Source organism: Gallinula chloropus, assembly GCF_964237585.1.
Source record: "Gallinula chloropus genome assembly, chromosome: 4".
Lineage (NCBI taxonomy): Eukaryota > Metazoa > Chordata > Aves > Gruiformes > Rallidae > Gallinula > Gallinula chloropus.
This window is the reverse complement of record NC_140088.1, coordinates 92,143,731-92,157,847: the sequence shown is the minus strand read 5'-3', so window position 1 is coordinate 92,157,847 and position 14,117 is coordinate 92,143,731. Positions and strand designations below refer to the sequence as shown.

Below are 14,117 nucleotides of genomic sequence, written 5' to 3'. Positions count from 1 at the left end.
GTGCCTAAGTACTGGAGTCCTTACAAAGAGTCCGTGGTGAGAAAAGATGAGCACAGTGGCCAAATATGTGCAAAGCACATGAAGTTCAGGTTGCTCATCTATCACATGGCTTGTGTAACTTAAAATCCTTGGCTTCTTTTTTCAGTAATCTTGCCCAACACTAGAGTCAGTGCTTACTTAAACTGCTTCCCCAGCATAGGAAGCACTCACCATCTGGAGTGATTAGGCCCTTGGTCTCCATCATCACTAACTTTGGAAAGGCACAGCATTGATTTCTTCGTAAAATTCTCACAAATGCATGTATGTATGTGTCAATTATCTCGTTCATTCCTCTTGAACTTGACTGAAAGCTCAATGACATGCAGTGGTTTCAGTGGATGGTCTTGGTACTCAGGCTTGCTTGGCTGTCAGAGCTTCAGAGGTCATAACAATGCACTGACAGCTCCAAGATGCAGTGAATTAAAACCTAACTCCTAGTTAAGCATTAGTTGAAGCTGCTGCCACCACAGGTATTCTGTTTCTCTTTTTTTTTTTTTTAGTATAAGGTTAATTGATACACTTACCCTGAATGAATAGGGCTGGAAGAAAGAGCCACATTGTCCAAGTTTTCAGGGCCCCAGCTTAAGCGGTATGAATTCCTTTCAGCTTCTTTGGCCAGAGCTGTTACCTTGGTAAGCAAAAACAACCCCTCCTTTTTACTACAATAAAGTCAATTAAGCAACCAAACAATAAGATGATGTATTTTGCATAGCAGAGCCTGATGCAGTTAAATGCTTTTACAAAGGAGAACAAAGAAGTAATAACAGCATTAAGATTTTAGAAACCCCTTACTGTAACATTTTCCACTTGCTCAAAGGAGCCATGTCCTACTGGCCCCAGTCAAAGTCACATTTCCTGATTAATTTTTTATTTTTATTTCAAACTATGGGCATATCTTTGAGGACAATGGCCTTGACTTCATCAGATCACCACAATATTTAACCCAGTGACTGATAATTTAAAAACCTGTTAAAATGCCAAACATTACAAAGACAGCCCCTGTGGTACGTTCCCACAGCTTATGCATTTATTTCAGAGTAGAGTTTAATATTGAACAGCATAACAAGCCATTAAACATCAATGAACACTAGAGAGACTTTAAAATAAACAGGGCAGCATTCATGACACGGCACCATCAGCACAATCTAAACTGTAGTATTTTTATATTTATACATTGATCCAACCTGCAAGTGAACGTAAAAGGCGGCACTTACCTGCTGGCTGGGGATGACAACCGTATCGTCAATCATTGCACTGTCCCTCAGGTAGGAGGCATGGCTCAGTGTGTGGGACCTGTCTGAACTGAAGGACCGCAGGCTGGGAGGTTGGTAGGATGCCATAGCAATATATTCAGCAGTACAGATGATGTTGTAAAGGTGTCATGATAGATCGAGTGGGAGAATGAAAAAAGCATGCTATTAGCAATATGATGCAGCTTCCAGGGGGAGTAGACAACAGTCACAGGGGGAAAAAAATCCAAGCTTTACAAATCTGTGTTATGCTACCTTTCTCACCAGGGGCCACAAAGCCTTTTGGCTGATTTGCTTCAAAATGCAAAAGGTAGCAATTAATCTAGATGACAGTTTATTTCATACTCACAAATACTTTACGCTTAACTTTGTGGCATGAAATAATAATAAAGAACATTAATATGTAATATATATATAACATAAATAATGTAATAATCTTATAATAAAGAACATGAATTTCTTTTAAGTAAGGCTGTTCGGAGATGTTCTCCTTCCTGCTTCGTCACACAAGCAAACCGCTATGGAAAACCAGAATGCTAACGTCTGGAGGAATGCTGAAATCTCTCTCTCTCTCTCTCAAGCTTTGTTAGGATCTACTCTCTCCCCTTAAAACTGTAAGTAAGTAAGCTTGATACAGTCCCCTGGAAGGTACACACAGCAAGGTGAATTGCGGTCAGCCGCAAGCTCCAGTGTAAAACAAAACTCCTCCTCGATGTGCCAACAGCAGCCTTAGAGAGGTAGTGGGAATGTGGGCACTGCTTCCCTTGTAAGTACACACAGCTCTACAGAAACCCGGTTGCTGTAGCAATGAGAGATGCAAGGCAGTAAATAAGCTGCTTGCAAGCAGTGGCTCAGAATGTAACTGCAGCATCCACACCAGCAAAAAGCGGAAAAAAAGACACGACACCACAGAAGGACAGACTGAGGTAAATGGGGTTCCTGCTACCAAACAGCTTTGGCCTTTCAATATTTACTAGCAGCAGTGTTTCAACAGTGATTTTTTAACACCAGATCAGCCACCTTCAGACGTTGCACGTGTACTCTGTGATGTTCCATGTTTTGAGATGAATAGTACACACAACTGAAGGAAGAGGGTTTATTTTCATGGCTTACACATCCATGAGTAGCATTCATCATGACTAACACACTGGATCAGAACAATAGGCCATCTATGCAGATACACAGATTTTAAGAGATTATTATTTCTCAGCAGTTAGCTGAAAAGTCACATGGGCATTATGGACACAGGATTCAAGTGCTTTAAGTGCAGTCCTTCTTGGAAATCACATTTTACCATCTGACTCAGACCAGTCAGCCTTTTCTAAACGACAGCCACATTCACACAGTGATTTCTTTCTTCCATTTTTGAAAGCAAATGGTTACCTTATTTTTATTAGAAACATATAGCATTGAAGAATAATCAGTGCTGCTCATAACTGACTTAACACCAATTGCCTATTTAGCATACTAGTTGGATTGTACAAAACTGTACAAAGTTTTGAGAGCACAGACAGGAGTTACACAACCAGCCTCAGGAAAGTCTTGAGAAAAAACCAAACCAACTACAAATAACCTCTCTTACATGTCATGGAATGCCTCTCACCCAGCCAAGTAGAAGAGATCAGACATGCAAGGCTGGGATGATTGGAATTACACATTTCTGGAATAAAATTCCAGAATTAAACCAACCAAGAAAATTTCAGCAGGGACAGACATTCCCTCTACCTGTCTGCATGTAACATTTCAAAAGAAAACACCAAAAACCCCACAAAAGGGAATCTTGAAGGAAGGGAATTTTGGTTAAACATTTTAGTGTGAGTTGGGAAGGCAGAGTACACCTTGCTTGTCCATAACAAGAGTACTTGTGGTAATGTTTGGTTGGGAAATGAGCCTCAGTAGCAGACCCCATTTGCCATCACCACCCTTCACTCTTTGCGACACTCAGAACCGCTCTGCCATGCCATGCCATGCTGGTCAGTGCTTCGCCATCCAAGCTGCAGGTTCTGCTATTCAGGTCATGTCAGGCGCTGGATACTGAGTGACAGGAACTATGTACTAGATTTGACTGGTTATCTGTATGGTGACTGTACCCGTGTGCTCCTGCTACTACCCCCACTGCAAGTACCCCAGTACATACCCCCTGTGGAGTACCTGCACACAGCCTCCAGTAAATACCCAGTATACTGAGGGGATGGAGTCTATCGACAGGCAGGGTCCGTGCCAGTAGGACCGAGGTCTGCACTGAAGATGGTTTAAATTTCCTACTACGCTCCATTTCAAAACTGGAGTTTGAGATGACACTGCCCCTCGTCTGTGTGCCCCACCAGCTGAACGAAGACAAGCCAGCAGTTAAAAGGTCTCTGCTTCTGACACTTAGAAATAAGGGCACGGAAAAAAATACCAGTCTAGTCACAAAAGTGCAGTGGCACTGAACTGTCTACACTTATTGTTTATTATTGTAATACGACTTATGGAGTCCTGTAAAAACCCTTCAACTTAATTACAGAGACAAAACTAACGTCTAAAAACAGATTCTTCCCAAATCATGTTGATTAATCTTAGGTCCCAGGCGTTGTGAGGTCAAAGACAATCTGCTCAGCCCCAGAGACTGAACTGTGGAACCCAGGAACACTACAAAGCTCCTGGACCTGCCTCAGGTGATGTATCCCCCAACCCTTCTAAGCCCTGAATAAATCCCAAATCGTGTCCAGAAAATAAGAGCAGCATACTCTATACAAGCTTCTAATCCGGATGACTGGGAGAACACACATCCACCAGCCAGCCTAGACAGAGCTCCAGCAGCCTCCAGTCTAGTTGAGTCTGTCTCTTGTTATGGGAAGTGTATGTTGCTGCAGGAGCTGGGAAAAGAACCTGGTATAATTGGAAACTGTATAAATCAGCCTTGCAAATGCTTCTCTAAAGACTGAAAGCCTTCCTCACACAGAAAGCTGGATGGGACTTACTATGCAACAGAGTCTTTTCATGAGCCCAAATGAGCTCTGGCTCTCCATATGCAGAGGGAGAATCCGGCTACCGTAGTCTTTTCCCTTTTGTATGGCTGGTTTTTCATTCAACCACCACTTCTCCACACAGAGGAAGAAGATAGCTAACCCTTCCAGCAGCATGTTGACAGGAGGAGAACCAACAGCTGCTGTGACCTAATGCAACTTTCCCGATCCTTGCTAAAGCATCTGGACAGGACTCAGGGATGTTTCTGGAGAGTGGCTGCCTCATACCCAGACCTTTCCATACAGAGATGTTCACCTCTACTTACCACAGGCATTTGAGACCGTAACTATCTCTAAGAACAGCACTGTTCATTTGGTTGCCCAAAATGACTTTCTGGCATACAGCAGGCCTCCAGAATGGATGCAGAGAGGCAAGTGCCACAGAATGACAGAGATATGTTTTCATGCTATGCGATACCTACCTGGGCATGGTGCTAACGAATGCGTATGGGAAAAGAATGAAGGGGAGAGAGAAATAAAATCAACAGGGGAGATGGTTACAAAGAAAAAGTTATGTTTTTAAATCAAATTGTTTAATGCACAAGATTACATGAGCCTGGACTGCTATTTCGCTTTACAGCATTTCTTGAAGAACTAAAGTCATTATAATGCAATGAAAATCACACTGAAGCAAAATAAAAATAATTTAAGCAATCTCCATGAAAATTCTTACAACCAGTAATCTGGCGACAGAGAATGAGACCTGGCAGAGACAAAGAATGGAGTTAGGAAGATGCCCTTTCTTCTTTCATTCTTTCTCCCTTTATAAATTTGCTTCATTTCAACATAATCAAGCTTGATATAGGATGTGAAATAATTTTTGTACAACATAAAATAGAAGATGTTCATTACATGCTGGTGAAATCCACTGGCAGTACTGAAAATCTGAAATACTCTAAATGGGAACAGAAACTGGCTTAACACTTGCCTGCACCATCATTTCTATGCAACATCTTGCACAGGACAAAAACCCCACAACACTCTGTCACCACTGAGAGCGCATGAGAAAAGGTTTTGACTTTTCAGCATTCTGATGTAGTTTATAAACATCCTCTGAGACTCAAAAAGCCACACAGTCACTTTGTTCTCAGTGGATTCACTGGAGCTGTCTAAAACCCAACAAAGACTCCAAGCTTCTAAGACCTGAATGATGAGGGATTTACACATGCTGTGCGGAAAACAGAACTGTTTCCTGACATCTTTTGTTCCAGGGGCAATTCACAGACTACTTAAGCAAACAGAATGGATCCTACTGTTTCCACTGAGCTTTGGAAACGCTGCCAGAATAAAAATCAAGCCTGGAAAAGGAGGTAGGTTAAAAATTCCATCTGTTGCAAAGATCTCAGCCTTCCCTTTTTTTTTTTTTTTTTAATTTCGATGATCTTCAAAGGTCTCTTCCAACCTTGTTATTCTGTGATTCTGTGATTCCTTTACTGAACCCTAATCCTAAAGGCAGTAAGTCTGGAGACATCACTGATTTACACTACACAGTGTCATTTTTAAACAGGAATGCCTGGATAGCCTATTCTAGAACTGTGGGTGTTCATCTGCCAGTCTGAGTCTACACTTATGCTCACTAGTAAAAGCTCATCTTGAACTATTTTTTGTAGAGTGCAGTGACTGACGTGCTCTAAAATAAAATAAATGAAAAGAATTAAAACTATAGGCATTATTATTCCACATCTAGGCTTAAATTCAGCTTGATAGATATAAGCAAATCAGTACACTTTCTGGACTGAACACATGGGGTTTTTGCTAATCTATAACAAAGATACTGTGCTGGACCAGTAGAAGGAATAGTATTCTATTTCCAACACAACTATGATGAAACAGTCAATGTTCTTGCTGACAATATACAATACACATATGTGGAATGATCAAGCCCATTCCTCCTCTCCATATATCTACAGCCAGGTAGAACACCCTGTCCACTTCTCCACCCATCCCCTGACTCAGGACAGGAAGAGACGGGTATGATTTGTATGACACTTCCATAGATAGATGTTCTTCCTTGAGCACAGTGACAAAAAGGTAAGCAACTCCTTCTCAAGAACCAAATACAAATCACAAACAAATTCTGCACTAGACTCCAAGTAGAGTATTAGTGCCAAATTTATTGAATTCAGGACTGGTCAGGTAATGCTCCTCCTGAGCTCACCTTCCTCCTGCAACGCGGCGATCACCACACTGACTTAGCAAATAGAGAAATGACAATATGTGCATCCCATGTCTCCCTTGACTTAAGACCCCAAGAAAAGGATTTCAACCATTCATAATAAAATGTGTGCAGAATCATCATAAAAAAAGGTATGTGTCCAGGCAAATACCTGTCAGATCGTCCTCCTTCCAAGCTGTACCTTAGGTAGTTCATACCATCTAAGAACTGGCTGCTTGGTAAAGAGTCATCTCCTAGTTCTCTGAGGTCTTCTGGCCTGAGGTACTCTCCTCCATCCCCTGTCATCGTATCGTCACCTTTAAATCAATCACAGAACGGACAGAAATGAGCACACACACAAAGCTGATTTTATTTACATGTTGGGATCTCACAGCTGGATGGCACAATAAACAGGAAGGCATCTTCCACTCAGGAAACACTACAAACCACAAGCAATTAATGTATTTAATGAAACTGGCACATCAAGCAAGATTAAAAAAAATATTAAAAACAAAAATCAAGGTGATTAATCAGTTAGATTCAATCTAATTTTTGCTGCTGTGCATAACGTTAAGGGGCAAATTTCTTTGTTACTGTCCAAAGGATGTCCCTTTACCCATTCCAGCTCTGCTCACAGCTATACTGTGCCACACCCTGACACCTTATGATTAAATGTAACCACTTACTTGACTATAAGCTATGTGTTTTCAGCTGTAAAGGTGTCTTCTGTGGCCTTACGCCTGATAGCTGCAAATCCTAACTAAAACTCTCCACTGTCCCAACTCCACATCGTATGAGGCTGTCTCACCCACGTCCCAACATCCTTCTGCCATCAGCAAAACAATCCCTGTTTATAAATCATGGCAGTATCCAGAAATCAGAACTCATGTTCACGTGCATCGATGGTAATGAACATTAACCACAGAAGTAAATGAAAACGAATCAAAGCCTAAATGGATCATTTGCTACCTGACAAAGTGACCTTTCTGTGTATACTCTGAGTAACTGAGTTACCCAATTTTATTTGGTTTAGTCTATAATTCTTTTCCCCACTTTACCCAAGGCATAGAATCTTTGTCACAACCAGGCCAACCAAAGGTGTGTCGATTTTAAGCCGTGAAGATGGACACAGAGGTTCCTGGGCTGGCACCAGCTGGGGAACTCTTCCCACCCTGCTGCTCTGTGCTACAGAGATGCTCTGGAAAAATCTCATTAGCTCTCAGTGACTCAGAAGACCCTGAACCTTGAAGACACTGCTGCCACAGAAACTGAATTACAATAGCAGCACTGGCAGTGTTAGGATGAGCCGCACAGGGCTCTGAGGAGCCCTGCAGAGCCAGGAAGCACCAAGTTTAGCCTACCAGAAGCAGCCCGCCCCCCATGTATCCAGTGAGGGTGCAGGCAGGACAAAGAACAAACAGGAACTTTCCCTGTCATCTTTTAAAATGCAGCTGCCTGGAGATTTTTTAAAAACTAATGAAGTTTTTCTAGACTGGGGATCAGGAATAAACTCGGTTGCGGGTCACTATCAAAAACCAGAGAGAGCTGTTTCCAAACTCTGCATTAAAACAGAGCCCATGAACACACAAAAATCCACAGCTAATTAACTTGCTGCTCCAGTCAGCAAGATCTGTATGCTGGCTTTTACTGGTCTGCTCTTTTTTTTTTTTTTTTTTTTTTTACATTTTATGCCAAGTACCAGTTATTTCTGTGTATCATGAACCCAGAATACCCAAATATTTGATTTCTAAGACACCTGCTAGCAGGAAGGGAAGTAGATCCACCTGGCCACTCAGACAAAGTCATGCCTCACTCTAACCAAGCTGGAAAATGAAACCATTAGGAAATGAAAACCTAGTTCTGGTGCTGATGGTTTCATGTGTTTGGATACAGGTTTTGAGCATCATAAATCACCAAATGGACTACTAGGAGCAAGAGGCAACATGCCAAGACCACATGTCTGCTCCTTCAGTGGCAGTTTGCCTGAACACACAGGATTTTCATGGAACCATTGAAACCCAAGGCCCACACTCGTATTGCTGTGCTGTGCATCTTCGTTTCCTTAAATCCTATAAAAGGGAATGGTACGTGCTACCTATGTAACCGATTACATCGAGGAACAGTCACGAACCACTCTGAGATCAAAACCAGGCAATTCTCAGCTAGCAAACCGGCGTTGGCTCCCAGAAGTGTTCCACTAACGTTTCTAAAATAGACTAGCCTTTTTTTTATTATTATTTTTCCACCCCCATAAATTAGCCTCTGCCATGAGGGAGCCTCGGAAACGTTTGATCCAGTAAGCAGCTTGAAGATTGTCACCGCACCACTCTGGTTTTGCATCTACAGAAGGACATCGCTTAGGAAAGCCTCAGCAAAGGCAGGACCTACCCTTCCTGCTGCCTGAGGGAACAGCAGAACGCGACCGCTGCATGAGAAGTGCTCTGGAGTTGTTTCTCACAAAACATAAAGTACAGGCAAAGGTTTAAAAGAAGTAAAAAAAAAAAAAAAATTAAAAAAAAGAGAGGTGTGATAGAAACTACCAGAAATTGCATTTAATAGATGTTTTTAAAGCCAGATACAGTTACAGGAGTTTGCCAAAATTACTGTTTTCCCTGCAGCATGCAGATAAACCTACAGCAAGTGCTGCTCCTTCAACCCAACAGATGGAGAAGGGACAGCTATGGCGAGCACGATTTTTTAATGGAATATGTAAGTCCGGAAGCATCTTTAAAGGACCTCTTCTCCAGGCTGAACCACCCCAACTCTCACAACCTGTCTCCATAGGAGAGGTGCTACAGCCCTTGAATCATCTTCCTGGCCTCCTCTGGACTTGCTCTAACAGCTCAAAATCTTTCTTGTCCTGGGGATCCCAGAGCTGGATGCATCACTGGAGGGGAGGGTCTCCCCATAATGGAGTAGAGGTGCAGAATGCTCTCCCTCAACCTTCTGCTCACGCTGCTTTTGATGCAGCCCAGGACAGGCTTGGCCTTCTGTGCTGCAGATGCACACTGGCAGCTTATGTTGAGTTTTACATCCATCAGCACCCCAAGTCTCTCTCCTCAGGGCTGCTCTCCATCCATTCTCCACCCAACCTGGAGTTGTGCTTGGGATTGTGCCGACCCACGCACAGGACCTTGCTCTTGTTGAACCTCATGCGTTTCTCACAGGCCCACCTCTCCAGCCTGCCTGGGTCCCTCTGTATGGCATTCTTTCCCTTCACAGCTCAGGATCATTGCCGAACACGCTGAGGGTGTGCTCGATCCCCACGTGCTGCTGACATCATTTATTATGCCTGATCTGGTCAACTGCATTTCTTGTCAACAACAGGGATGCAAATGAAACCCAGTTGTTTCTTTAAAGCTTTAGCCAAAAAGCACAGATGATCATAGATAAATGCTCAGGAATCACCTCTCCACCAGCTATTCCCGAGCACAGATTTCTTTTCGATACAGTAAGTTTCAGTTAGATTTTCAATACATAGCTTTTGGCTTACTTCTACAAATCACCCATCTTTGGCTAAGTTTTATAATTCTGGTTATAAAATGCTTAATTTAGAGTGTGAACTACATCAGCAGTATTATTCTGAATGTTCAGTGTCTTAACATGCACCAACCAACTCAAGAGTTCCAAGAACTCTACTGGCTGCAACTTTAACTTGAAGTTTAATTAAGGAACTTTATTCTGTAAATCTTCCAATATAATTCAGTGGAATTATATTCATGTAGAACGGCAATGAATCCTGCCCAGACTTAACTGCTCATTTCTCACACGTCTGCTATAGGATTAGTGTAGTCTCAGGCCACGTGTGGAGCGCTCGCAAAATTCGCTGTCATATTTCAGCACATTTGATTTGTAACTGCTGTTATAGATACTATTAAGGAATTCGGTACGTTTATCGATGTGCAAGCTGCAGTTACCACAAATCTGAAGTGTTATACTTCAACAGGAGAATATTCTCAGGTACCAGGAGAACATTATCATTTCACAATAACAATATTCATAACAATAACTAGTCAGGCAGCTAGTTCTAGGCAAGCAGTTACAAAGTTAGGCAAAGACAGACACACTGCGTTTTCTTCCTGGCTCCTAACTCCCCCAGCAGAGCACCTTGTCATTATCCCATTCTCCAATGGGAAGACTGAGGTAAGTGGGGTCACTTCCACAGAGTCGTTTTAGGAATCGTCAACAGTGGCAGAAAGAAATTCCCAAACCCTCCCAAAGTGTCCGTCTGTCCACAGAGGAGTGACCATTCAGTCCTTCGCGAGCATGTCAGACACAGTCGTACTAAGCAGCTTGAAAACTCCTTTGTCGATAGCTCCTCTACACCGGAAAAAAATGTCTACACTGAAACCAACTTCTTTATCCGTACCAAAAAGGAATCATTTTTTCCCTTTCAATCAGCAACCTGATGTAATCCAGTGAGGATTAGCTGTGAGCTGCTTCCCAGAATCTAAAAATCACTTTTTTGATGTCCTTAAGCAACGGGGTAATTCACACATACGCCACCTTGTCACTGATGTGCATTCATGAAGGGACTGCAAACCCTGTTTTTACACAGACACTGTTCCTGTGAGCATGGTCAAATGATGTACTATCACAATTTTGAGTGAACTTCAAAACTAAAATGGAGAAGAATGAGCAACTCTCCCAGAGGGAAAATGCAACAGTCAGACACTGGGTCATTATCATATGTAGGTATCAACGTGCATTTTGTTTTGTAAATTATTTAAGGAGTTGTGAGAATGCTGCTTCCATTTCAGAAGCATTTGAGCAAATTCTACGTCCTAATCACCCTCTCTTTTTAAGGTGACTTCAGTATTTGGGATTTATTTTCAAGAAACGTAAGCTAAGGGAAAAAATGAATAGCCAGCACCACGTTGTGTCTCAACCAGGAATTGGAACTGATTATTTAGTAACGTTTATACAGAAACCCTTCATGAAAGATTTTTTTTGTTCTTCGGATATTGTGATTCCAAGTGATTTTTGAGACTCCATCAACCATTTGACCACGATCCTTTGCTCGACATCTGCTTGCCCCTTCCCTGCAACTGAAATGCCAGCGATAATCGCTGTGCAGTGTGAACTGACCTTTATGGCAGTCATCTGAGGGGCACGCTGCTTCTGACCACGGTATCTCACCCCCTACTGCAGCCTTTCTATTCCCTTCTCCCTACAAAAGTAGTCTGGCCAAAACAAAGAACTTGTCACAACAAGGAAAGGGATTAATTTTCGAACAGATCAGTCCTCTGTGTTGATTTACCACATGGGGAAATGTTTGCACTGGTGTAACGAGGGATGTGGGGAAACTGTGGATAGAGCTATGACAACTTCTTGCAGCAGCCAGAACCTTGCCTCAAAGAGACAGTGAAATCAGGGCTTCTGAAAATTACACCAGACTGAAGACAGCAGCAAAGGTGGAAGCCCAAAGAGACGCAAATGAGAGCTCTCTGACAGCCTGTTTCACTGGCTGGTCTTGGATCCTCTAGATACAGCACTACACTTACTGAATTACTTCAGCGAGTAGTCACAACGATAGCCCATGGGCAGTTTTATACAGCTCTCTTGCCACAAAATAACACGTGGGATGAGTGCAGAGGTGCAGCAACATGCTCCTCCATACAACATTAACATATGGGACAATCAAAAAAGGAAAAAGGTTCTTGCTTCTTATATACTTTCCTGTGTGTCCACACTGACTCAGCCCCAACAGACACATCTGTTCGTGCTTAACATCACTACTTGTGTGGATGCCACTAACGCACATTTCAGGAGGTACTTCTGCAGTAAGTGCATTTACCACAGGAAGGATCCCTTGGGTGCAAACTGCTTCTTTTGTGGCAAGAGCGTTAAAGAAACTAAACTCTGAAGCAACACCCACAGCTAAGACAGATGCGACCATAAAAACGTGGAGATTTTTAGTACAGGTCTATCCACACAAAGCACTTCTGGCATGGATACAAGTTTTAGAACCCACAACCCCTAACAGCCAGGCCTGTGGGGATCCACAGTGTAATCCCATCCTTAAGGAGAGGCACTGCTGAATCTTTTGGGTTCTCTGCAAGATCAGGCCACCGCCCTCTGAGCAGTTACAGCATTACTTCTGCACTGTGCAGAGCGCTGAGCAAATAACCACGGACAGCTATCCCTAAGTAGTCTTCCTGGTAGACTTCAGCACAGAGAGAGCAGCAGTGACACACACGTGCACACATGTTCTTCTGTGGTGTGTGAATAAACTGTTTCATAAAACCGTGCAGTGGTGTCTTTGGCCTTGACAGTCACAAAGCAAGGAGGACTGATTAATGCCACAGAATGTCTGATACCTGTCACACATGCACAGCAGATTAAGTAGGAGGTTTTTTATCATCACATTATTGCTAGCCTATGAAATTTCCTTTTTTGCCCCACGTCTTCCTTGATCCTTGCAGCAAAGCTTATGAATCTGATTTCTTCTAGTCTGTTTATTGGCACAGGTGTTTCTCTTTCCCTGACAACGCATGCCTGCTTTGGTACTTAATTCTGATACTGATCGTTTTAGGAACAGGAATACTACGTTATTAATGTAACAGCATACAATTACACAATCCATATAGCTGCTTCCCAGGCAAAATGCAAAATACATATCACTAGTGATGAACAAGCCCCAGAGCGGGACCCAAATACTTATTTTCTCACTTATTTACTCTTCCTTGTGTTCAACTTTGTCGTTACACAATGACAGCCAGCAGGCTTACCGTGTCCTGTTGATTTATGTCAGAGCATACTGTGTCACTTTAAAGCAGCAAAGAACACAGCATTACAGAAACCTTACTGCTAGACTCTTGTAACGACTACACCATCATTAAAAAGTTCATCTTCTTTATTAAAAAAGTTTCATGGCCTTCCAGTCCCAGCTCTTTTCCGTTCTGGGGACAAGCACCATCCACATGAGGAATTCTGGTAACACCCAGAACCTTTTGCTCGTTGAAACAGATTTTACCAAGACAACGGCATGAAGCGCTTTAACTGTGACCGACCTGGGATCACGGAGGCACCGCGGGCACTCAGCACCCAGCCCTGAGCTGCAGCGTGTAACGTTTCGAAGCCCTACCTGCTGGCTATCGACAGTCAGGGTCAGGCAGTAACAAAGCAAAACCCATTAATTCAAAGCACTGGAGAGTGTTAGTCGTGCTGGATGGCCAAAGTTAAGTTCTGTCAACATATTCAAGATACAGCTAACACATGGCGGATTTTCTGGCTTCCCTTCTTCCTCCCACCTTTCAGGAAACACACACCCTGTCACGCTTCAAAATTAATGAAAAGGAACAGTGTTAGACACCCAGAGGAAGCAAATTCATCTTGCTTCAGCACAAAACATAAACCAAACGATCAGAGTTAAACAAAAAAGGAAGTTACTAAGTCTTACTCCAGGAGCTTCTGCTAACAGCACCTGTGCCACTACATGCTTCACCATCGCTGAAGCGTTCATCGTCAGAGTGTTTAAAGGCTGTGCAACACAGAAATGGGGTTGAGGAAAGGGAATATACCCTGTACGAATCCTGTAGACGCAGGTAAGACATACTAGGTGGTGTGGATTTAAGGATGATTAAATGGTAGTTCAGAAGAGTGGTAGAAAAGTCAACCCAGTGAGCATAAGGCTGTAATTCAAAAGCCACTCATCTCAGTAAT

The 14,117-nt window shown here is 42.7% G+C and overlaps 1 protein-coding gene across 1 annotated transcript in view; it reads right to left on the bottom strand.

The window, feature by feature from the left end:
- Nucleotides 1–14,117, bottom strand: part of ANK2 (ankyrin 2) — a gene marked incomplete at its 5' end in the record, with an annotated part of 222,690 nt that overhangs the window by 56,153 nt on the left and 152,420 nt on the right. Inside the window, 3 exons of the mRNA XM_084263021.1 lie at nucleotides 564–667; nucleotides 1,254–1,356; nucleotides 6,625–6,769. Coding sequence (XP_084119147.1) covers nucleotides 564–667; nucleotides 1,254–1,356; nucleotides 6,625–6,769 — 352 coding nt within the window. The remainder of the gene's footprint in view (nucleotides 1–563; nucleotides 668–1,253; nucleotides 1,357–6,624; nucleotides 6,770–14,117) is intronic.